Source organism: Quercus lobata, chromosome 10 (genome assembly GCF_001633185.2).
Source record: "Quercus lobata isolate SW786 chromosome 10, ValleyOak3.0 Primary Assembly, whole genome shotgun sequence".
NCBI classification, from domain to species: domain Eukaryota; kingdom Viridiplantae; phylum Streptophyta; class Magnoliopsida; order Fagales; family Fagaceae; genus Quercus; species Quercus lobata.
The window spans coordinates 27,056,867-27,083,638 of NC_044913.1; the positions used below are offsets into that span (position 1 = coordinate 27,056,867).

The 26,772-nt window shown below is 34.1% G+C and overlaps 1 protein-coding gene across 5 annotated transcripts; it reads left to right on the plus strand.

The window, feature by feature from the left end:
- The first annotated feature begins 169 nt into the window (after positions 1–169).
- On the plus strand, positions 170–16,041 carry LOC115963856 (probable protein phosphatase 2C 8). Of its 5 annotated transcripts, none has more exons than XR_004085930.1 (11): positions 170–602; positions 1,803–1,911; positions 2,878–2,914; positions 3,024–3,068; positions 6,672–6,724; positions 7,504–7,665; positions 9,494–9,577; positions 10,505–10,594; positions 10,706–10,753; positions 15,371–15,537; positions 15,825–16,041. XR_004085930.1 is itself a non-coding variant. In XM_031083069.1 (11 exons), the coding sequence occupies exons 1-11, from the start codon at positions 364–366 to the stop codon at positions 15,835–15,837; spliced, it is 987 nt and encodes a 328-aa protein (XP_030938929.1). In that variant the 5' UTR covers positions 170–363; the 3' UTR covers positions 15,838–16,041. The 5 variants fall into 5 exon arrangements, 4 of the variants coding, with proteins under 4 accessions (XP_030938929.1, XP_030938931.1, XP_030938930.1 ...); XM_031083069.1 differs by having other exon boundaries at positions 15,371–15,477; XM_031083071.1 differs by lacking the exon at positions 10,505–10,594 and having other exon boundaries at positions 15,371–15,477.
- The last annotated feature ends 10,731 nt before the right edge of the window (positions 16,042–26,772 follow it).

Below are 26,772 nucleotides of genomic sequence, written 5' to 3' on the forward strand. Positions count from 1 at the left end.
TTTAATGATAATTTCGTCCCATTTCATTCCATTTCTCGAATGAAACCTAAATCGAATGAAAGCGAAGTTAGATTACTTCATTAAAATTTAGGTAAAAGTTAAAAGAGTTTAATTTGTAATTTAGCATAAAAAGAAAAAAGAAAAAAGAAAAACAGGGGATGGGAAGAAATATCTGATTTCAGATTACAAGATTATGTTCATTCTTCAGACACTCATTTCTTCATAGAATTCACGCTGTTCAGTGTTCCCGCGCTCCCTTCTCCCACTCCTGGAGACTATCTTCTTCTTCTTCTCTTTAAAGTGTAAACCTTCAAATTACACAAAACCAAAAAAGAAATTCAATTTTCTCTGTAACCAAACGCAATGAGTGAGACCGAGAGTCCCAAGGCTGAGCCTAGCGCTAACTCTAACCCTAACCACAAGCGCGGAAGCAATTCTTCCGAGGACCAGGCCGATGGCGGCGGCGTTGTGAAAAAGTTGAAAACGGAGCGATTTTTCGAGATCGAAGCTGATGCGGCGGAGGACAAGGGCTCGAGGCACACCATGGAGGATACTTCGGTTGTGCTTCTGGACGCCACCGCCGATTCTCCCTCGAACTTGAGGTTCATCCCTTCTTACATTCATTGTGTTCGGTTTCTGATTTGTGCCTGTAGTTTGAATTTGGAGCTTAATAAATATATAGTTGTTGTTGATTAAAATCACTTCAAAGTTTAATTTTTGACTGTGTGTAAGTACTTTTGAGTTGCATTGTCACCGAGCTACTTTTGCTCATGATTTAATTTTAGTCTCAGTAATTTGCTTATGGTCTTCTTTGAGCTATTAGTTGTATATGGATTTATGGTTTATGCGACGACTAGTGAAGATTGTTCTGAGGCCTTCGTGATCAGTTGTTTGATTAAGGAAAAATGCACCATATGGAGAGGCCTGTAAAGATCTAGAGAAAGCGCATGATAGGTCCCTATAGAGGTAATGTGGTGGGTTTTGAAAAAGGAAAACGTTCCTCTAGAGTATATTAAGGATCTGTGACTAGTGTGAGAGCAAGTGGAGGCATCACCAGTGACTTTCCTATCACTATAGGTTTGCATCAAGGATCAACATGAAGTCCATCTCTCTCTTTGTACTAGTGATGCATGAGCTCATTAAAGCAATACAAGAGGATGTCTCTTGCTGTATGCTTTCTGCAGACGATGCTTTTTGCAGATAATATAGTTTTGGTGGATTTAACTAGAACTAGAGTTAATGCTAGTTAGAAATTTGGTGAGATAGTCTAGAATCTAAAGGTTTTCAATTAAGGAAAACTCAACCAGAGTACGTAGAATGTTACTTTAGTAAAAGTAGAAATAGAGATGCGGTCAAACTCGACGGCCAAGAGATACTAAGGAGTTGAGAGAACCAAATAGGGTAAAGGAAAACCAAAAGTAGGTAGTAAAAAAGGATATGTCAATTAAGGAAGTTACAGAGAGTATGAATTCGAATAAAATAGAATGTAGGAAAAAAATACATGTTGCTGACCTTGACTAATATGTTGAGGATCCATAGCCAACCCCAAATAATTTGGGACTAAGGCCCTGTTGCGGTTGTTGTTATTGTATTTTTATATGAAGTTTCAAAAAGCTAATAGCTTTGTAGCCCAATTGGCAAGTCCTAGTGTTTCCAATGGAAATGACTAGGTTTCAAATTTCCCCACCCCAAACTATTGAATTGCCAAAAAAACTACAGAGAAAAAAATTGTTTATATGAAGTATCAAAGTAAATTTGTTAGTTTAATATATGGGTTTTCTTTTTTCTTTTTTGGGGGACAGGTGTGCACATTTTGCGATCTATGATGGACATGGAGGTCGATTAGCTGCAGAGTATACTCAAAAGCATTTGCATGCAAATGTTCTTTCGGCTGGCTTACCACGTGAGTTGGTGTGTTAGCTTGGTCTGATTTCATAGATTTTTGTTTAGTGAGGCACTTAGTGAATAGTTTATATATATTATTAATTTGATTGATTTTATTGGCATTCATTCGCTTATCTGAAGTGGCTACTACCTCTACTACTATGGTGATGCTGAAAATTGGTTTTTCATATTTTATGTTCGGGATTTGTTATGAAATCTTTGTCTGCACCTTTGCCCTCACCATCTTTAATTTACTTTAAGTTTCAGTCTTTTGTAAGTGGTTTAATTGAAAATTTTCTTCTTGAAGACTTTGTACAAGTGGACTTCACCAATCTCCTTGTTTTCAGCTGCTGGGTTTCATGATTTTCTGGATTCCATGTGTTCTCAGTTCTCATTAGCTGTCTTTTTATTTTGTTCGTTTTGGCTGTGTTGCCTCTTGTATGTTGCTCGTATACTTGGGCATTGTTCTTTTCTTTTCCTTTTTATTTTTTTATTTTTTTATTGAATTTTATTTACTTATCCAAAAAAAGGTGCTTTCCTTCACTGATATATGAGCTTAAATATTAGTTTTTATTGATTTTTATAAAATAAATAGTTTATTATATGGAGACATTTCAGGACTTTAGTTCATTACTTATTTAGTTGGTTTTATGAATATTTTGTCAACAAGAATTTTTGAAGTAACTTATTACAAAAAAAAAAAAAAAAAAAGGAATTTTGAAGTATATGCCTATATGGCAATAATATCCTGCAATTGCTTATGATTTTATGACTTTTCCATGGCTATTTCATTCCGTGTATGTAATTAACAAATATATATATAAAGAAAGGAAAAATAAAGATGAGAAAATATATGCAATGTAATTATCTTCTCTGTTTGTATCTTAATAATATTCCTAGATATTTGATTTACCTTACCTAACTGTATTTGCATTTGAATTGTTTGTACTCTGTACTCTTTGATTCATATCTCTGCATTCTGTGGTGTTGCAGTTGGATGTAAAAGCAGCTAAAAGAGCTATACTTGATGGTATGAAATCATTTGCCCATCTCTTTTTGATCAACAATCTCTCAGTCAAATCTTTTGAAATTCCTTGTCTGTTATTAGGGGTTTTTATTGGATTTTTCCCCTAATTTAGGTTTTCGGAAAACTGATGAATATCTTCTTCAAGAAAGTGTTTCAGGTACATATAATCGCTTTAAAGTTAAGCACTTAATTTTTTTTTTCTTTAGATGCATGAAATAAATCTGTACATTATGTCATTTTCATTCTTTTGAATCAATTCGTCCTTAAAGTGTAAGGGTTTCTGAAAAAGTAGTTGAAGCGAGAATTTTGCACGGTGAGATTTAGCTTGCTATATCTATATTGCATTTCAATTTCTGAATGATACATAGAAGCAGTAGTATTTTCAAGAGGCAAGGGGCCTAGCTAGTACCCTTTAAATTCCAGTGGCTATGAAGTATAGAATCTGGTGTAAGTTAATGTTGGAAAACCTTTATAGCTTTTTTGCCTGGAGTTGTATGTCTAAAAGTTTCAATAGCTACACTCTTTTATCTCTTCATTTCATATTAGCTAAATCCGTTTGGCTAAATAAATGCCTTCAACACTATGGGATTCTTTTCTTTTGGCTTGATTGCCCTGCCCACTACTATGGATGGTATTAAAGGCTGCATTTCTTTTGAGTCATATGTCATTTCTACCCTCACTCTCTTTCTCTCTCTCTTTTTCATTGCCAATTTATGACTTCAGATGACTTACGCACTATTTGCTTCAATGATAAGTGATTAGAGTTTTGGAAAAAGTGACTCTTTTTTGTGTCTGGTTATGACCTTGAAAATAAGTTGGAAAAACATTTTCTTGTGTTTAGAAGGCATGTAAAATTAGTAATATATCAAGTAATTCCAGATAGTTATATGAATCAAAATTTTAATTTATAACGTAAATATAATGTTGACCAAATACAAAATAAACTAAAAATAAGTTGCAACCATTAGAAAAATCCCAGCTAATATAAGGGACAATAACCAGACTAACAAGAAACCATGCAACAACATTATCTTTTTGGATAGGTAAGGTATTACAAATGAACATCCATATGATCCGAAAATCCAACTATAGAGAAACAAGAAATTACCCCAATTGTAGTACAATATTCATAGAGTTCTCACAAAATTGTTCTTGATATCCTGTGCCGACTGCTCTTCACCTTCTAAAGTCTTCCAATTTCACTCTCTCCAAATGTTCCACATGATACAATGAGGAGTATCCTGCCACATTACCCGATTACGATGACGATGCCAAAACACTCCCCTCTATGAAAACATCAAATCCATCACCTGCCTTGGAATCACTCACATCACCCCAAAAGCTATAAGTGCAAAGGATCACCATTCTTGGGTCATAGGGCAATGAAGAAGCAGGTGCTCTATGATTCACCACCGCATTTGCTCATGATATATCTATTGACAATCACCTATTTCCCCTTAATGAGGTTATCCAAGGTTAGTATTCAAAGCAGCTGCCCAAACAAAAAGAGCCACATTACATGGTAGCGGTGGTACCTTGCTACCCAAAACACCTTTCCAAGGGAACAAAGATGTGGCACACATATCGAAAACTCAATAAGATTGTACACTAAACTGCCCTTTCCCATCTGAATTCCATACTAGGCATCCTCAATTTCTTCAATAGGGGTGCTTGGAATAAATCAAATCCATTAATTGGTTCACCCCTTCCACTTCCCAATCATGAAGGTCACTAAGGAATCTGAGATTCCAACGCAAACTTCTTGTGTCCCCTCTGTGGGTATTCAAGGATTACACTAAAGCATCCTTTTCTGCCACAATTAAATATAAATCTGGGTACATATCCTTCCAAAAAGATCTTCACAGGCTACACCCATGAGGACCTTGCATAAGGTGGATAACAACTTTCAAGTAGCATAAGGTGGCCACCCGGATTAGACTTCCATCCAGCCAACTGTTATTCTAATCTTTCCAACACAACATTCCTAACTGCGGTGGATTTGCCTGAAGACCTCCAAGGCATCCACCATAGGGAAAGACCCCACCTTGCAACAAAGCAATTCTGCCAAATATGTGATATTTTCCATTGCTTCTGCAGAATTAATTTACTCTTAGGTTTTCTCTAATATTTGTCACTGCTGCAAAGCACATAAGAACAAGGTGGATATGTAACACATTTCCGTAGAGGCCTCACAAAATAATATATTATCATCCGCAAATAGAAAATGGGAGATACCTCTTTTGGGGAGCCCCCATTCACCATCCCACCCTCAGTTGTCCTTACCAGCATAGCACTTAGTATCTCCATTACTAGAATGAATGGTGACAGAGTTAGAGGATCCCCTGCCTTAAACCCCTCAAGCTAATAAAAAACCCCAAAGGGGAATCATTAACCATGCAGCAACATTATCACAAAAAAGCCAAAGGCTTTCATGGGTGTATCACATATTTGAAACAATAATAATATAACAGTCTCAAAATTTCATTTTAAGTGGTACATTTTAAAAATGATGGTCATTTTAGCCACAAAAGACAAAGAATGATGCTACCTATTACTGAGCAAAAAACTGATAATCTAGAATCTTGAAGCCAAAACTATGTTGACTAAGAAAATAATTTTAATAATTTTTTCTTGGAATAAGAAATTGAATTAAACATTGTCTAGATAAGGGATACTGTGAATATTCCCAACAAGGTCCTACATATCATCAAAACATAGTGCCACCATTGATGCTGGCCATTATTTAGCTTAACAAGAGTTGGCTCAAAACCAAACCATATAAACAGGACCAACACTGGGCAGAATAAATTTTAGAAGAAACAAAAGCAAAAATTTTGGTGTGATATCAAAATGTCATCTGATGATAGCTGCATGAAAAGCTTTAGAAAAAAAGTCTTGGGAAAAAAAAAAAATCATGCAGAACTCATGTAATGTTTCCGCCTGTTTTCTGGAGCCTGAAATATATGCTATTTTGATTGTGGGATATACAACAACCAGTTCCCTCCACAACAACCAATTCTAAATAGTTCTACAGTCCATCATCTAAAACCCTCTTGCCCCTGCCTTTTACAAAACGGAAAAAGGCCCATACTCAACCAAATTCAACAAACAGATTGGGCGGTAAGAATATTCACATATCTATGAACAAAAATTAGATCAGAGCCTTAGTACACCCCCCCCCCCCCCACCCCCACACAAAAATAGAGGTTTGCAATTGGTTGAAAGTTAGTGTAATTTTTTTTTTTTTTTTTTGAATCCATTCATAATAAATTGTAAAATTTAGTCACCTTATTATGAATGGATCCAAAAAAAAAAAAAACCTGTCAGTGTGGGGGGGGGGGGTGGGGGGAGAGAGAGAGAGAGAGAGGAAGCCGATGATGAGACCCAATGTGAGGGAATGAGAGAGATTGGGAAGAGGATGTTGCCGGAAAGGGATGACGAGATCCCGAGAGGGGGGGGGGATTTTTGCAGGGGGGGGGGGGGGAGGTCAAGATAGTTGGGGGTTGGGATGAAAATTTAAAAAAAAAAATCCTTTGGAACATTTGTCTTTCCTTATTGATAAAAAATGGAAAACATTTTCCTCTGAAAGCACTCGCTTTTCCATTGATCAAGCTCCCAATTTTCTTTTGACTTTGCTTTTCCAGACAATGTTTTCTGTTGAGAGTTAAAACAAACACAGTGATAAGGGCTCAACATTTTCTTGAACTTGATTTACATAATAATTTATTTTTATTTCTTGCTTGTTGAACATTTTTATCAGGGGGATGGCAGGATGGTGCAACTGCTGTTTGTGTTTGGGTATTAGGAGAAACAGTAAGTTTGCAATTGTTATCTTTTTTACCGTGTTCCTATAATTTAAATATTTAAATATCAAAACTTCATTCAGAAGGTGCTTAGCAAGTTGTCTTTCTTTTTGTAAGATAAGTCCTTTGAGAATTAGTAAATTACATTTAGCAGCCGAAATGGTTGAAACAGACAGAAAATGCGGGTACAGGCCAAAACAGGCTAGAATTAAAACTGGTACGTTTTAGGGGATTTACCTGTATCGGTTGGTGACCAGTACGTAATTTTCCAGCCGTACTATGTGGTATAGTGCTAAATTCACTGCTTTGGTCTTACACCCAATTTTGGAAAGGCTGATTTTTGGCCTCAAATCTGTGTCACCTTGCTTCAGAGGGCACTTGCCATTGCATTAAGGTCCGATTTCTATCATAAAGATCTCCTAAATGACGACGATAAAAAACTTGGTAAATGTGTATCAAGGCACATATAATGCAAGTAATTTATGCTGATTTCATAGAGGTCCTACAAACCTAGCCAGTTCTTTGCGCAGAGGATCATTTGGATATAAATGCCCACGGCTTCTTGCAAATGGATACACTTTCATATTTTACCAGAGGGTTTGCCAAGAGGGAAGTGGTCAACAATATCTATAAAAAAAAAAGAAAAAAAGATGGAAGTGGTCAACAGTGTGCCCTTGACATACTTCATCTCGACTGTAATTTGTGCTAATTTTTCTTTTGATTATTATTTGTATCATATTCCTTGTGTATGCCATGAACTTTTAATTGATACTACTGGATATTTTCTAGGTTTTCGTTGCTAATGTTGGGGATGCAAAAGCGGTGGTTGCACGATCATCTACTGTTGATGGATTGCAGAATCAGACAGATGGAGAAAGTCAGCTGAAGGCCATTGTTTTGACTAGGGAACACAAAGCCATCTATCCACAGGAGCGTGCTCGCATTCAGAAGGTCAGGACTGCACATGCACATATATGTGCACATGTATATGCTATTGTTACCAAAAACTAGGATCACAATGCCAATGAGCTTTAGCTCAAATGGTATCTCCTCCCCTCATAAGAGTGAGCTGGAGGGTGTGCCATGGGTCCAAGACCCACAAGGTGACTGTGTAATTACCAATAAAGGGGGGAAAAAGGCATCACAGCATAGGCTACTTGGAAGCAAGCAGCAGAACATTAGCAATAAAGTTGCAATGACTTAGTTGCAAAATGCTTTTACATCTGTTTGTACACGACTTTTTAATGTTTTTCGAAATCCAACACTTTCAGTTTCGGTCCTCCCCTCCCCTATGTCCCCTTTCCTATTCTTTTCCAAATTTATGCCTATCTCTAATATTGAAGGTAACTATAGAGTTAGGGATGCTTTACTCTTTGCTACTTTGGTTGCATGACTTTTCTCACCAATGTTGATGAGAGACATACTATCATAGTATCATATTTTCAGCATTTGAATTAAAAGTCAAAGTACCATATGGATCTGGTTCCTAGCCAGACCTAGAAACTAGGAATGGGAGGAGGGTGGGGGGTGGGGGGTGTGTAATTTACCAATCAATGAACTATTCTTAATAGTTATAGATTTACTTGGCTTGACTAGTTGAGAAGCTTTTCAGCTATTATGAATGAATCCACTACAGTTATACTATGACTAGTGAAGGATGAAAAGCTTCTCAACTTGCCAAGCCAAGCCAAGCAGCTGGATTTAATACAAATTAATTATGAAGGAAGGATTTTGGTTCTTGCTTACTTGCCACTCAAATATTTGTTGCACGTCAATCACATACTTATTCTTTTATATTTATTGGTTGGTAAACGAATTGGCACATACACTTATAAAAAGAAAAAAGAAAAAAATTGGCATACAAATGTTTTGACTTTTCTCACCAATGTTGATGAGAGACATACTATCATAGTATCATATTTTCAGCATTTGAATTAAAATTCAAAGTACCATATGGGTCTGGTTCATAGCCAGACCTAGAAACTAGGAATGGGTGGAGGGTGGGGGGTGTGTAACTTACCAATCAATGAACTATTCTTAATAGTTATAGGTTTACTTGGCTTGAATAGTTGAGAAGCTTTTCAGCTATTACGAATGAATCCACTACAGTTATACTCTGACTAGTGAAGGATGAAAAGCTTCTCAACTTGCCAAGCCAAGCCAAGCAGCTGGATTTAATACAAATTAATTATGAAGGAAGGATTTTGGTTCTTGCTTAATTGCCACTCTAATATTTGTTGCACGTCAATCACATACTTATTCTTTTATATTTATTGGTTGGTAAATGAATTGGCACATACACTTATAAAAAGAAAAAAGAAAAAAATTGGCATACAAATGTTTTGACTTTCTTACGGCAGTGTATGATATACTATTCCTTTTCTTCTGTCATATGGGAAATATGAAATATTTATTTGAGGACCAACAAAAGTTGACAACAAAGAGTAATGTTACAGAAACAACAATTTTCACAATAGTCGAGTTGGCAGTTATTATTGATTCTCATCTATGCCCATCACTGATATCATTTTATCATCTACCATTCACGGCTTGCCACCACGGTAGTTGTGAAAATATTTGTGGCTCTAGTCATATTGGTGGACCAAAGGGTGATCCTCTAGTTCAACAGTCCAGATGATAGTATGGTATTTCTATAGATGGCTGGTTCTAGTCATTGCATTATAAACTTGATAACTATTTATATATTTGTTTATGTCTGATTATACTTTGAACCCCTATCTTCTTTCCTTGCAATAACAATTATACTTTGCCACTCCAGGCAGGTGGTGCAGTAAGTTCAAATGGGCGATTGCAAGGGCGCCTGGAAGTTTCTCGGGCCTTTGGAGATCGCCAGTTCAAAAAGGTCTTTAATCTCTCTTTTTGGACAATTTATTTTGTAGTTTTGTGTCCCGCAAAAGGTTTAAGCCCTGACACTTTTTCCCTTGTTAAGATGTAGGGTTTGTCTTTTCTTCCTCAATTGTTTCTTTTTGATAATTTTCCAATGAATAATGCACATAGGCACTGCGTCCCCTCCTTCCCTTGGCTCTTGATAGTCACGATTTGCACCATGTTTAGTGTATATAACTGATTATGCATGGTTATATAGAGTGAAGCATTACTTGGTATCAAAAGATTGGTGTTAAAAGATAGCATGAATACATTCCTTCTGAAAGGTAGGTTTGCACTGTTATTCCCTGAACCTAGGTTGAATGAGAACTTGCCTTGGAAAGAAGTGGCAAGCAACTCTCTTTGTATCATGTGGACCATTTGGCGAGAGAGAGTGAAAGAACATTTGAAGATGAAGGGGCACGCGCGGGGACCGGGGGGGGGGGGGGTTCATATAACTTTATGGTTTAGTTTTTGGACCATATGAATGTCCTTCTGTAATTCATTAAGGAAGTTCATTTCAAGCTTTCCTTTATCTTCTTAAAAGATCTTATTTATCAACCCAAAAAAGAAAAAAAAAGAAGTGGCAATGCCTTTTGAAGCCTGAAGAAATGTTGAAGTGCACCTCAATTTAGTTTCACTGCGAATCAAAATATTCTTATTAAAATAGAAGAGCAATAAACGCCTGTCCAGAAACCCCGGTCATGGATTTGAATGGAATTTTTTCCTTTAGGTTCTTCATAAGTTGAAATACTTCTTTCTCTGGCCCAATCTTGCAACTCCCTACAGTTTCTCTTCCTTGGGCCTAGGAAACATGCATTACAATAAGTTCTTGCAAATTTGATTCCACCTCTCTTTGCTAAACTCCATAGGAATGCACTTAAAATTGTATGGTGAATTGCAGGTGGGTGTTGTTGCAACCCCAGAAATTCATTCTTTTGACCTCACAAATAGAGAGCACTTCATCATTCTTGGTTGTGATGGCCTCTGGGGGGTATGTTTTTCCTTTATAGTTCTTCATCTTCACATATGCCTTCACTATTAATAACTGGATCTTCTTTGAATTCTACTGTTATTACGGAAATGGTTTTGTCAATTGTTTTAGGTATTTGGACCAAGTGATGCCGTTGATTTTGTTCATAAATTATTGAAGGTAAGATCACATCTTTCACTTTCTTTCTGACAAGTCATTGGTAGAGGGGTGTTTGACTTAGAAATAGTTTGTTGTGTAATTGGTTTCCCAGGATTGAGTTGACATGTTTTAATTAATGGCATGTTAGTTCCTATTACTTTCTTCATTTAGTCTATTGATCCTAGAACTTTCTTACCCAAAAAAAAAAAAAAAAAATTATGTCAGTTGTTGTCCAAGTCATTTGGCTGAAAGTTGTATTTAATGAAAAAGATTGAAAATAGCGTGTTTCTGAAACTTATTTGAAAAGCTGTTGCACTTCTAAAAATGTGAGTTGAACTCATGATATTTAAGATCTGAAATCGTGGGTTCGAATCATGATTTTACTTGAAATTGTACATTTAACTCACAATTTCAGGCTGAATGCTGCAGTCGTGACACGTGAGATGAACTCACAATTTCAATTTCACTGTTGTCTTGTTAGCTTGAAATCAGGAATTGAACTTGTGATTGCAGATGTTGGAAGTGTGAGTTTAACTCTCATTTTTAAAAGTGTCACCATTTTTAGATAAGCTTCAGAAACACCATATTTTTGATATCTTCTCTCTTTTTGTAAATAAAAAAAAAAAAAAAATTACAAATTTCAGCCAAATCACTCATCATTGTCTCCTTGTTACGCAATTTTTCTTCAACTGCCATGTTATAGGGGAAGATGGGGTAAATTCAATCTGCATTAGGAATAGAGGCATCTATGCGAATTTATCTTGTGGGAACTCCATAGTGAATTTCATCATAGGCTTCTCCTTCTCAAAATTGCCTAATATGGTTTTGACTGGTGACCACCCTTTCATCTGTAAAACTATGACAATGTCAAGGGAATAGATTCCAAATCAGATCTGGAATTCGTGCACAGTTTGGAATGGGATTAAGGATTAGGATTTGGTGGGAAAAAAGGTTGGAAAATAGTAAAGAATAGTCTCTAAAAGGGAAAAACCAAGGTTTGGGTTGCTGTTCCAGGGATGTGAATGGTAACTGGGTTGTTTGAAGGTTATTTGGGGCTATTTAATGGATGAGTGGTTTAGGGTTTTTAAGTTTTAGATTTTAGGGTTTTAAAGGTGACAATTAATTGTGTACTTAATAGTTTTCAAGTTACTGAAAATCTATGAACAATAAAGGAATAAAATATAACTTTCTAAGCATCACATCTAGGATCACAAACCTCAAACAGAACTTTATATATTCTGAAAATTTAGAAAACTTATTCTTCTTCTAAAACATTTCATCCATATAAATGAATGACTAATACCTATTCCTTATGAAACTTGGACGTCTTGATCCATAATAAGAATCGGACTCCTTGGGCTTTTACTAGTGAGCCCATGATAAATAACCGAACTCATATATAACCAAAATTCTTTCAAAAAAAGAAAGAAAGAAGATATATATATATATATATATATATAGAGAGAGAGAGAGAGAGAGAGAGAGCCTCAAAATTACCCTGTACACTTAAAATTAAATGTATATGAATTGTGAATGGAGTTGTTTAATGCCCAAAAATATAATAAAAATGAAACTCAATCTACTAGAAAGTCTATTCAACTTCTTAAATAGCCTTGGTATCATCCAACATGTGACAAATTAATGCTTGGATATTAGAGTTTGTTTTGGGATACCTTTTATGTCTTTAGTGGTTTCTGGCATGGTTCTCCATCAAATGATATTACACAGTTTTCAATGGTTCTAGTGGACTACATTTGATATAGGAGTATAACTAGAAGTTATTTCAATATTTCATATTGGATTTTCAGTGGATAATTTCAGATTATAACATAGTTATTTGTTTAGTTTGGATTAGTATTTGAGTTCGGTTAGGATTAGTTGTTTATCATTAGCATTTGATTAGTATTTAAAATTGTTTAGGATTATCAGATTAGTATTTTAGATTGTTTAGGATTCGTATTAGGAGAGTTTATCTTTATCATTGTGATTCCTGGAAGTTGTATATAAAGCTCCAGGTGATTTCTTTTGTATTCAGACTATGATTAATATTATTTAGATTATTTGCGAAGTTTGCATTGCATTTGTTTGGTGGTGAATCCAAACACCTTAGGTGGGAAGCCTAAGGTCTACAGTTTGCAGTGGGACTAATCTAGGTGGGAAGCCTAGGTTGTCCTGCATCAACATTTTGTTAGTAAGTGGTTTAGTTCATTTTTTGCCCCACCAGGGGTTTGGCTCTCCATGTGAGTTTATTTCACTATCGTATAAAGGAATATTGTCTAAATCATCCATTTTTTTTTGATAAGTAATAAGGATGTATATTCAAGAAAACTACCTTATGCAAAAAAACATAAGGCAGGGAAAGATTACAGAGAAAGAAAAGGAAAAAGAACAAAGAAAAAAGAAAAGCTACTAATTACAAAGGAGAGAGCTAAAGAACCTAGGGAGAGAATCACTAGTGGTGAGTCCCCAAGTTAAAGAGTGAGCCACTAAAAGAAGCCAAAAGCTGGTCATCAGAACTTTCCATGTCCTCAAACGTCCTCCAATTTCGTTCCATCCATAGACACCACATTAAGCACAATTGAGCTAAATTCCAAACGCTAGACGAATGCTTTCCAAGCCAGTTCCACCAACCAAAGAGAATATCCGCAACCGATCTTGGCAAAACCCAATAATTCCCAAAGGATCTAAAAACCAAACTCCACAACTGGTAAGCCTTACCACAATGAAGTAGCAAGTGATGTACCGTCTCTCCATTACAACGACACATAATGCACCAGTCAACAAAATCCATCCCTCTACCCCTCATTGTCACCTGTAAGGATCTATTTCATACAGCAGTCCATACAAAGAAAGAAACTTGCCTAGGAGTCTTAACCTTCCAAACACCTTTCCAAGGAAAAATTATGGGCAAGGGATTTCTTAACTTATTATAAAACGATCGGATGTCAAAATCCCCATTCTTCGTCAACTTCCATTGCATACGTCTTCATTCTCAGTATGAGGTAAATTAGAACCCAAAGTACGGAGAAATTCATCCACACCACCCATTTCCCAATCGTTTGGTCTCCAAATGAAATGAACATCTCAACTTCTTCGTTCCTTTGTCCCCAACCGTTCAAGAGAGGAAGCCACTGATGCCTCTTTATTGGAAGCAATCCTGTACACACCCGGAAAGGTTAAGTGAAGTGGAGACTCCCCACACCAAAGATCTTTCCAAAGCTTAACTCTATCCCCCACCCCTACCTCAAACTGAATATTCTTACTATAAACCTCCCAACCCATTCGGATACTTCTCCACAAACCACACCCATCTACCCCTCTATCTAGCTTGGAGGTCCATCCCCCCCCATTCTTCCCCAAATTTAAGAGCTACAACGCTCCTCCAAAGCCTTGTCTCCTCAACCTTGAACCGCCACAACCATTTCCCTAGTAAGGCTTTATTAAGAGTAGTTATTTTCCTTGCTCCTAACCCACCATTTTCCAGAGGTGCACACACCTTGTCCCATCCCACCAAATGAGTCCTGGAATACCCTCACAAGAAATCCCTTTGCAACCTCTCAATTTTATTGGCCACATGCGTAGGGATAGTAAAATGAGATACAAAGTAAGTAGAAAGACTAAATAATGTACTCTTCAGCAACATCAATCTTCCACCTTTTGACAAATACATCTTCTTCCACCTAGCCAGCTTCCGCTCAATTTTCTCCAAGATAGGATTCGAGATAGTAGGGGGCTTGTGGGACGCCCCCAATGGCATACCAAGATAAGTCATAGGCAAAGATCCAATCCGACAACCCAAAATTTCTGCCAAGACATGGACATTAGGAACCTCACCAATGGGAACCATCTCGCTCTTCAAAGTATTAACCTTCAAACCTGTCACGGCCTGGAAACAAAGAAGAAGCATCCGAACATGTAGAATCTGCTCCTCATTTGCATCACAAAATAGAATCGTATCATCCGCAAACAATAGATGCGAGACACATACCTCTCCACCCCGTCTACCATTAGCCTTAAAACCTCGAAGTAAACCAGCCCCTTTAACTCTTTTCATCATCTTACTGAAGACCTCCATCATAACCAAGAACAACAGAGGAGATAACGGGTCCCCTTGTCTCAACCCCCTCGAGCTCCCAAAAAAATCAGCTAGAGACCCATTAAACAAGACAGAGAATTGAACTATAGATATATATGTACAAATCCACCTACACCATCTCACCCCAAAGCCCATTCTCTTCAGCAAATCTAAAAGAGCCTCCCAATTCACATGATCATAGGATTTCTCAATGTCCAGCTTACAAATAATCCCTGGAATCTTACTCTTCACCCTACTATCAACACACTCATTAGCTATACGAACTGAATCAAGTATCTGTCTACCACCCACAAAACTGTTCTGAGACTCAGATATCAACTGATCTAAAACCTCTTTCAAGCGGTTTGCCAAAACCTTAGCCAGGATCTTGTATACACTCCCCACATTATTTATATCTTTTCCTTGGTGGAGGGATTGAAAAAATGTTCCCAGGACTGCGTTCTGTAGGTTGTTTCATATTTGTAATTCACTTTTGGTAACCTTTACCTCGACATGTTCTTTATGTTAAATGGTTACTTAGAAGGCTTACATGTGTTTAACAGGAGGGTTTGCCTGTCACCACTGTGAGCCGTCGTCTTGTGAAGGAAGCTGTTCGTGAGCGGCGCTGTAAAGACAACTGCACTGCAATTGTGATCGCTTTCAGGCACAAGTAATTCCAAGGGCCCCAACTTTGTTCTAAAAGGAGTATTTCACTATCGATCACGTTGAGGTTTTGTTAAATTGTTAAGCTCCTTGCGTTTCTCATGTGTTGTCGTACTGTCAAATATTTTGATGAGTTGCTCAGTTTTGCATACCAAGTAGGTAGAATTAGACTCTGGGCATTGTTGTGAAGCCAACACACTATTCACAAGTTGAAATATGCATAAGATGTGTAACAGTTTAAATGGGTGTGGTTGTATAACAATTGCAATGTCTTCTAAGAATTTGTAGCTCTAACATGGTATCCTGAATGTTGGTATCTAATATGTTTTTCTTCCTATGTGCAAAATTTTACAGGATAAGTGGATAACGTATGGCACAATTCTCAATTTCCAAGTCATCGCAGGCACAACCTTCTCTTTCCAGAGTAGAGATATAATATAATTCTTTCTTTTCCTCGAAAAATGATTGCTTATTTATGAGATTGTGAGGTGAGGAGTAATATTCAATACTTCAGAATTACGATGTGGTACTTCCCCCTTTCTCATAATAATAGGCTCTCATAAATTACGTTTATGGTGAGTACCACCTAGACATGGCAAACAGTCGGGTCGGGTTGGATTTGGATCGGGTCAAATGGGTTGGGGGCCAAATAGGCCGGGTTAAAAAAGGGTCATTTTAAATGGGTTGAAAATAGGTCGGGTTAATTGGGTTGTGAGCAGATCGGGTTGGCTCATTTGCACATGAAAAAAAAAAAAAACAAATAAATGCTAAATTTTTAGAGAGAATAAATAAAATCAATCACAACATAAAACCTTTTTTTTTTTTTGGTTAAGTGGGCATCTACTATTATTAGATTATTTGTGTTACTATTATACATATGAAGGAATATATATATATATATATATTTATTTATTTATTTATATATTTATATATATAATTTTCCATATCCTTCCACTTCTGATAGTTTTGTGTATAATTAAAATTCTTTACAGTCATGATAACAAAAATTTTCATGTGAATAACTCACAGGCAGAATGCTTATAGTTACAAATTTACAACTTGAGAGAGATAAATTCTAAAGAGCTCAAAAAGTATATATATATTTTAAGTTTACGCACTTCAAATTCGAAATTCTCTAATGATGTGGACTTTTTCTTTTACTTTAGTTTTGTATTGTTCTAGTTAGACTTAGTGTTAGTAACTTAGTCCTAGTATTTAATTCTACTACTTAGTATTTAACTTAGTGTTAAATGTTTAGAAGTGTAGGTATGTAGTTGTAAATTCTTATGCCTTTTGTATTTTTTTCCTCTACTATTTAGTATTTAACTTAGTGGTAGATGTTTAGTATTGTAGATATTGTAGATGCTTTTGCCTTTTGTATTTTTTTTTTCTTTTTAATTAATTATTTTTTTTAATAAATGGGGGTATGGCCATTGCCATTGGTGGCTACTAAATGACTAAGTATTGTCAGTATAGTGCTTTGTGCCTTTATATCTATGCACCTAGCACCTTGGCATGTATTCTAAACATTTTTTAGGAGAAAAAAAGTTAAAAAACAGGTCGGGTTACAAGTTAGTCGTTCGGATTGGGTTGTCCCACAAAAAAAAAAAAAAAAACGGGCGGGCCACGGGTTGGATCGGTTTTTATTCAGGCCAAAAAATTCGAGTTCGAGCCGGGTCAAAACGGGTAGGTTTAGGTCGGGTCAGCAAATTATGGCTTTTTTTACCATGTCTAGTTCCAATTTTTCCACTTCTACCATTCATGTAAGAGGAAAGGGAGTACAATATTTTTGGCTCTAGGAATAACCAACAATTTTTCCTAAGGGGATAACGTCCATAAGGAAATTTTTAAGTTTATTTACTTCCTATTCATTTTGTATTGATGGTTGGTTTTATGCATGGTTTTAAAATTTGAACTTTTAAAAGAAATGAATTAGAAAGAGATTCAAGGTTTTGAGGTTTGATCAGGTTTGCTTGACGGTCAAATTGAAATGATTTAATTAATAATTAAAATATAAATTTAACATATTGAAATATATTATTGGTCCCTAAAGCTTACTAGTTGAACACTTTTGGTTCTTGAAGTTTTAGCTGAGTGTTATTAGTTTTCTGAAGTTTAGATAATGAGCGCATTTTGTCTATAAAGTTTCAAGTGGGCACTATAAGTCCATGAAGTTTAAAAAATGAGCACTATTGGTTCATTTGGTAATGTTCATTAGTTTTCACACTTATGTATATATTGGAATAATGAAGTGACTTTATTTAGTGTCTATGGCAATGAGCAAGTAGGGTTACTACTTTGGATGGTAGGGATTTAGTTTGACTTTTGAAGAAATATGGTTATAAGAGAGTTCACAAGAACCTTATATTATATGATCTAAAAGGAGATGAGAGAAATTCTGCATACTAAGCAATTAAAACAAAGAACAAACAAAATTTTAAAATATAAAAATAGGTAAACATTGATAAAGTCTTAACAATCAATAAATAAAAATAACTTGGAATCAGTACAGCACATGAAAGACATATTTTGAACCAAAGTTTTCATAGTGATAGTCAATTGAAAAAATCAAAACACTTCCAAAATAAATACATAGATTAACCAAAACCTAAAAAAAAAAAAAAAAAAAAAAACTAAGAGAGACCAAGAACTTAAATGGATGTCTCTTGAATCCATAGGGTGATAGACCTGGAATCCACCAAATAAAATAATAGACCAAAGTCAGAATTTTTATTAATAATCCTCCCCAAAAACATTTATGGACTTAGGGGCCTATTTAAGGGTTTCGTAAAACTCGACAAACAAGAAAATATATTCTAAAATAAGTCTTAACTAGTCGCTAACCCGTGCTATGTACGGAAACCTATCTATTTGTGAGATAAACTAAAATAATTTTATAAAAAATTTAAGAAACTACCCCATTGCATGATTTACTCTTATATGATTTCAATTTGTGTTACAATTTGATGAAGAAGTCATTGCTTGAACATGCAATGACTTATAAAAAATTTGTCAGATAGTTTCAAATAATGCAAAAAAATAACTAAAAAATTCAGATATTAAAACTTCTAAAAGACCAAAAAATATTAAAGAATTAGATGATTCACTGCTTAAAAATTATTGAAACAAAACAAAATATATATGACTAAACAATAGAGAAATATAAGAGAAAAATGAGTTACATTCTAAAGAATAATTTTAATTATTGCAAACTTTTTTATCTTGTAAAAAACGACTAAAGAGAGTTTGGTGGTTCATGTACAAAAATTACTTTTTAAAAAATATATGGAAAACCATAAAATAATTTTTTTGAACAAAGTAGAGAAGAAGAAAATAACATAAGAAGAGCTTACACCTTTACTTGGCTTAAAAAAAATATATATTGGGGTTTGCTTTGCTTTTATAGTGTTCATGATTAACCTTACAAACTTGGAGATAAATTATCAATATTTGAGTTTTAGTTTAATTTGGACTTATTAGAGAGATAGAGTTTCACTCCTTGTTAAGTTTGGATTAAATAAATATATTTTTGTTTTAAAAAATGATAATGATGAGTTTGAGTTTAAGTTGAACTTATAAGAGAGATAGAGTTTCTCTCCTTGTTAAGTTTGAACTAAACAAAAATAATTTTATTTAAATATTGTGCTAGCGTAGAAAATTGTAAGAGTTTTAGAGGATTCGGTTTTATATATATATATATATTAAAAAAAATGATAATGATGATTTTGAGTTTAAGTTGGACTTATTAGAGATATAGAGTTTTACTCCTTGTTAAGTTTGAACTAAACAAAAATAATTATATTTAAATAAAAATGATAATTTTATTTAAATATTGTGTTAACGTGGAAAATTGTGAGAGTTTCAGAAGTTTCGGTTTTATATATATATAGTATAATACCTAACCAAAACAGGAACCAAATTTGACCTAAAAAGTATTAAAAGCACCTAAAAATAAGGAAATAAATACCCTAAAACTAAAATAACAAAATTACATAAAAATACCAAAATTAATAAATTACAAAAATTAAATAGTGAATTCTTTCCTACATGAATTACAGTTTTCTTTATATACTTAGTGAAACTGGACTGAAACCTTAATCACTTGATGTGCTTAATGGGCTAAAATTAAAATCTGCAGATCGTGTTTCAATCAGTTGAAAAATAGTTTCGATCGATCGAAACTGTCATATTTTGATTTCTTGAATCTACAACTCCCTTGTTCTTGTACTCTGACTTGCAAAATCTTGAGCATTGTTTAATCCAACTTATAGACACTATGATCTATTTCTAGAGAAGTTTATGTTCACATGTTTGCCAGTTATCCTATACATGTAGAACCTAACACATTTAATTTAGAGGAGTATAATCCTAAATGTAATAATAGTACCTTGGCATGTTTTAGGGAGGACAAATGCATGATACATGGACTCCGCACCTTTCTATTGTAACTTTTCCTATTTTAGGATCATAATTTGAACATTCACATAGAATCTTAATGTCATTTCAATCCTCTAGAATTATGTCTTCCAAAGAGCTATCTCTTCTATAGTGGAACCAAATAAATGATGATTGATCTAATAATAATTTCATAGACAAAATCCTTCTTTTAAGACCATTGATGTAAATGTAGATGGAACAAATACAAGTCCCAATTTCATATGGCACACGAACCTTCAGTTCTATCTTTATAGCAACACAGAAAGCAAATGTTGGAGGTTTCCGACCAATTGAGAATGATATGGAACTTCCATCATTTTGATGGTTAAACAACCTTGGAATCTTAGTTCCTGGAAGTGCAAGGTTATATTCATATTTATTATATTTATCATCACCATCATCATCAAGTTCAGATGTCGAGTCCATTTTAGATGTAGCTTCATTGAGTTTAAATTCTGACACAGATTCATTGTCTGTTTCAGGATCAAAGTTTGCTTCAGATGCAGATCCCGTTTCAAATGCAATTTCTGATTCTAATTCAAAGTTTGTTTCAGAATCAGAATCTTGATGTAGTATTCCCCTTTCACATAAGAAATTTTGTGGAAGCCCTACACTTTCTCCAAACTGCTTGCAATTAACAAAATTAAGAAGCTTCAGTTTTTCCAATTTAGTAATATAATATATTATAGTTAGGAAAGTCAACAAAACTTGATTCTTTCTATAACTTTGAGAGAGACCTGATTCAATAATCTACTTCTGGATTTTGAATCCAACGAACAGCACCCTATTGCAAATACAGCTTGTATACATAGTGGAAGCCTTGGAATTTCTCGAAGGTTCCAGCAGTTGTGAACCACAAGCATCTTCAATTTCGGATATCTGTTAGCAATTTTAGGAAGGGTAGTAATGTTGCTGTAATAGAAACCAAAACATTCTAATTTGGGGAAGCAACCAAAAGTATCCATGGCTTTTGGAAAATCTTCACAATCAAATATATAGAGCTCCTTAAGATTTTGTAAATTCAAGATGCTACTTGGAACATCTTTCACATTTTTAAAACTTACGTGTAACATACGAAGGTCAATGAGATTTCCTATTGATGAAGGCAATGCTAATCTTTTCGTCCCGTCCTCAAGACTTTCACAGCAAAATAGATAAAACCTTTTGAGAGATTTCAACTTGAGGTTTGTTGGTAAAATTCTAAGATTTTGGCAATCAAAGAGATTCAAGTATTCAAGCTCTTCAAGAAGTCCAACGGATTGATGAACCTCAACTAAATTTCTGCATTCATAAATGCTCAAACTCTTTATGTTTGGGGCAATCATTGATAAGTCAGGCACTTTTGTAATATTTTTACAATATGAGAAATCCATATATTTCAATGTTTCGAACCGACCCCTTTGTAGAAGAAGGAATTTTTTTTGAAATTTATTAGTAAAAGGAAAAAAAAACTTTAAAATGATAAGGCTAACAACATAAAATTATAGTACACATTTTTTAAAGGAAAAATGTTAAATGTACTACAAGTTTTATTACATAAAGTTTACAAAATGAAGTTACAATAAATGTGATTGGTGGGCTTCAAAATCTCATAAATAAATATTTGAATTGTCTCTTTATGATTGGTGACACACTAAATTGTACGCTCAATATAGTAAAACTTGTAGTATCCACAACACTATTCATTTTTAAAAAGTAAATAGATTTGTCAATAGTTCATTAATTTGCATCCACAAATTCATAATGGTTATGTGTACATTTTATTTGTGCACAATATGATCTTATTTATTGAAAAATATATAGAAATAATATTTAGTATAGTATTAAATGCATGCTCTGGTTTTAGCAACAAAAAAAAGTGTACAACAACTTGTTCCTAAAGGGTACTTGTTAACTAAAGCCTAATAAGAATTTAAAAATATCAATGATCATACCTCAAAATGCTCGTCCAATTTGATGTGGCGCCATTTAATGTTGAGTGCAACAAGTTTTTTAGGTTCAAAGGTGGATGGCAAGGAAGATAAAGGAAACTCAATCCAACCAAGTAAATTAACTCATTGGGAAGAGACTTAAGTTCTTCACAAATTACATTATGAATTTTCAAATATTGGAGACTTTGCATCTTTCCAAGATTCAATTGCACATTTCTTGGTTGTGGTAAGCACAATGCCATGCATTGAATTTCATCCAATCCTTAATTGGAAAAAGAATCACGTGATTCACATTGCACAATAGAATTTATAATTATTTTAAGCAAAATCAATGTTGATAAACTAGTATTTTCTTCAACATTAAATGATAAAATCCAACAAAATGAGAAAAAAATTAACTACATATGCATTGTGAGAAAAGGGGAAAGGTAAATCAAGAGGACTTATACCGTATCTCCATTTAGTACTATAGGAGCATCCACATAACACAATATCCTTCTTTGTTTCTTTGACACTTTTGATTCTTGTCGAGCAATTTCCAAACCCATTTGCTGTATTAAGTTATGCATCGATAATTTGTTATCTTTAGCAACAACCATGAGAGATTTATCAATAAGTTTTTCAATATCATAATATGGGTCATAAAAACTTCCACTTTGTAATATATCTACAACAACATTCTTGTAGAATCCTTTGAGGAAGCATGCAATATCAAGGAAAATATGTTGTTGAGTTTGGTCCAATCCATCATAACTTATTTTGAGTATTTCTTGAATATATTCATTAGGAATTTTTTGGTACTTATCTAATGTACTTTTCCAACAATGTAAATTTCTCTCATATATGGTGAGTTTGGTTCAGCTTTTTGAAAAAGTGCATAATGAAAAAGTGAAGTTTTCAAAAAGTGCATAATGAAAAAGTGTTTTTTCAAAAAGCTGAGTGTTTAGTAAAAGCTGTTAAAAAGTGCTTTTTGAAAAAACTGAGTGTTTGGCTAACACTTATAAAAGTGGCAGTTTGAAAGATAAATTACCAAAAAGGACAATGTATAGAAGAGAGTTTATTTCATACTTAAATCAATATTGTGAAATTATTTTTTTCTCACCAATATTATCTAATAATAACCTACCACTTAAGATTTATTGTGATAATTTATACTGATTTTAATTTGAACGTACTATTATAATTATTTTTTTCAATTTCTAAACAAATTATTTTTTTCTCACCAATATTAACTAATAATAACATACCACTTAAGATTTATTGTGAAAATATTGTAACAGTATTTCTCAATTTTAATTTCTTATTCTTTATTTTATGTTTCCCTTATTTTATTTTATTTTATTTTTTTATCCATATTTTCTTCTTCTTTTTTTCCCTCTTTTTTTCTCCTCCACACACATACCCTTCATTTTTTTCTTTATTTTCTTTTTTCCTTTCTTTCATTGCCACTTCCTCCACACACGTGCCCCTACTTTTTTTTTTTCTTTATTTCCTTATTTTTCCCTTCCACTTCACACTCCACTCCACTCCAGAATGTTCCACTTTGTTCAAACCCCTCTCTCATCCCTCAAGCCGGCTCAAGGTCTCTGCATCTCTTTTTTTTTTTTTTTGACACTTCGAAAGCTAATGATGATGATGAAGAAGATGAAGATGATGATGATGATGATGAAGAAGTCTCTGCATCTCTGCATCTCTTTTTTCATCCTTTTTCTTTATTTCATTATTTTGTCTTTCCTTCTTTATTCTTTTTTTTTCACACTCCAGAGAAGAAGATGATGATGATGATGAAGATGAAGATGAAGATGATTGAAACATAAGGATTTTGGGATTTTGGGTTTTTTTTTTCTATGGATTTTGGGTTGATTTTGAGTTGGGTTTGGGATGGGTTTTCCAATGGGATTTGAGTTGATTTTAAGTTGTTTTTGTGTTGATTTTGAGTTATTTTTTGTTTGGTTTTGTTGATTCTGTGTTCGGAATATCAAAGGTTGAAATGGGTTTTGTTGATTGTAGGGGTAGACCGGTGAAGAAGCAGAGGAAGACGAAGAGGAAGAAGAAAAGGAAGACGAAGAAAAAAGACAGAGTAGAGAGACTTACGGAGAGGGCAGAGCAAGGCAGAGAGAAGAGATGGAGGCGTCGTGCAAACTGCAAAGGGAGAGCAGAGATGAGAGATGAGGGGCGTGAGAGAACTAAGTGATGGGTATTTCGGTATTTTCAATATTGCAACGGTAATAATACAAAACGCACATAGCGCGTTTTCATTTATGGACCCTCCGGGGTCCATAAGCCCTTCCGCGTTTCCCCTTAATTTTTTCTCAATGCTTAAAACGCAACTTTTATAAAAAATTTGCGTTTTGGGCTTACCAAATGCATATTTTGGTTTAGCTTTTTTCAAAAAGCCCTTTTTGGGCTCAAAAAGTGGAAACAAACGGGGTCTAAATCAGCACCTATTACTTTTAGAACTAATGGAAGTCCTTTAGCATAATGTATAAATTGATCTATGAGCTCAAAATAATCTTCCGTGGGCTTGTTTCTTTTGAATGCATGATGACAGAAGAGTTCACAAGACTCATGTTCATCTGATTCCTTAACCTTATAGCTATAGTAAGTTAAAGGACAATCTTCTCAAAGAGTAGATAGCAACTTTTCCTCTCTTGTTGTGATAATTATTCTACTTCCAGAAGCAAACCAACAATTTCCAAGCAAATTTTCTACTTGGACTAATTTCTTCACATCATCAAGAATTAAAAGAATTCTTTTGTGGTGAAGGTTTTCCATGATCATATTGATTCTTTTAGACACACCATGCACTTTCAAATTTCTACCCCCAAAGATCTCAGAATAAAGAGCCTCTTGTAGTTGGAGTATGCCATCATTTGTTTTTGAGTTTTCTCTAACATCCTCTAGAAAGCTACTACCTTCAAAACGATAAGCAATTAAGTTAAAAATAGCTTTTGCAATTGTTGTCTTACCTATTCCAGGAAGACCATGGATCACTAACATGCGAACATCATTTGACTCAATATCTAAACGCCAACTTATTTCTGCTATGCGAGAGTCTATTTCAATTGGGTATTTAACAACAAATACTTGTGTACAATTTAATTTAGCACTTAAGATCTTTTCAAAAATTTCTTGGATAAACCTAAATTGAGGGCTGCTGCCAATCATAAAACATTAAAAAAAAAAAAATGTTAGAAAATAGAAATATGATCCTAAATTGAATATATTCAAAATGTTTAGCTTTACATCTGAAATTTTGTTAATTAATTAAAATGGCATGTATTACAAAGATCTAAACTCTCAATATGAATACTATTTCTTTTTTTTTGGTTCAACTAAGAAATCAATATTAGGCTTTTAGCACATTGACACATGGAAAATCTTCTTTGGAAAAAAAAACAAACTTGAATATCGAGCATTAGCATTGGGGGGTGTAAAACCCCCAAATTGTTATTTTACATCCTCAAAATATAAAAAAAACCCACTTTATCCGAGTGTGTATATCTAAATTTTTTTACATCCATGCTACAATGAGTTGGTAAATATACCAACTACTAAAGTATGGCTATATAATTTTTTATTCACTTCTCTCTCTCTCTCTCTCTCTCTCTATTTTATATTTATTTTAATTATTTTATTAGGTTGTATGAAAAAATAAGAACTAAGATGTTGAGTGTATTGTTAAATGAGTAGGAAAAATAGATAAAGTAGTATTTTAAAGTGTAAAATAAGTATATTTTTACAAATCTGGATGTGAATGCTCTTAATGAATTTATTAAGAAACTCAGGGAAATTTTTGAAAATTTACATGAGAGAAGCTTTTGATTAATTGATAAGAATAAGGATCATATATTCTTCTCTTTCTATCATTGACCATTGTAGCATAACTAGCTTAGTAATGAAAGATATGATCAAAATATAATTTTTTTAATAATTAAATTTTAAAAAAAATACACAAACAAACAAACAATAAAGCTTCTGGGAGTTGGTTCATTTAAAAAAAAAAAAAGGCTTCTGGGAGTTGTTTTTTAACAGTAAAATTTTGTGGTGATAACAAAGTAGCAATTAGATACATACTCATTTTTGTAATGCCAACCAGATAGATTGCCAGCTTCATTTAGAGCTGCCTTACATCTTTGCACCTTGTTAATGTTATCCTTGAATTGTTCATGTTTTTCTAGCGCTTCTCCAAACTTTCCACTTTGGCTACGTACTTCTGATGGATCCACCTTGTAAAAAACTGGAAGCACTATTTGGCCATTCTTCTTACACTCAAGAATTTTGACAAGTTCATTCAAGCACCAAGTGGAAGTTGCATAGTTTTTAGAGAAGACAATTATCGAAATCTTTGAACTTTCAATAGCTTCAAGAAGTTCAGTGGAAATTTTCTTTCCACTTTAAAGTTCATCATCCATGAAGGTGTTAATACCATTATGACGCAAAATACCGTTCAAATTGCTAGTAAAACCGTTTCGGGTATTGTCTCCTCTAAAACTCAAGAACACGTCATATTTGCATCGTTGGGTGAAAGAGGAAGAGAAGGCTTGTTTGTTGGTCAGAAGAGCCATTGTGATTTGGATGTATAGAGGGTTGATAAGATCTAAAAGGAAGTGGAGAAAGAAAGAGGTGACAAAATTGAAAATGCTTCAAGAGTTTAAGAAAGCAAAGAGAATGAAAAATTATAAAGAAGAGATATTTCTCAATGGGTTTGAGAGAGAATGGGAATGACAGAGTGAAGGAAATGAATGTGAGGCCAAGAAGACTAAGAGAGTCAAATGTGAAAATATAGTAGTAGCTTCTTTTCTTCTTTCTTTGCACCCTTATGTAGTCACATGAATGATTTGATGGAGCAAAATTTATGGGGTTTGACGAAAAGACTATTTTGAAAACAGTTTCAAACATTAATAAAAAAATTAAACATAAAATATCAAAAT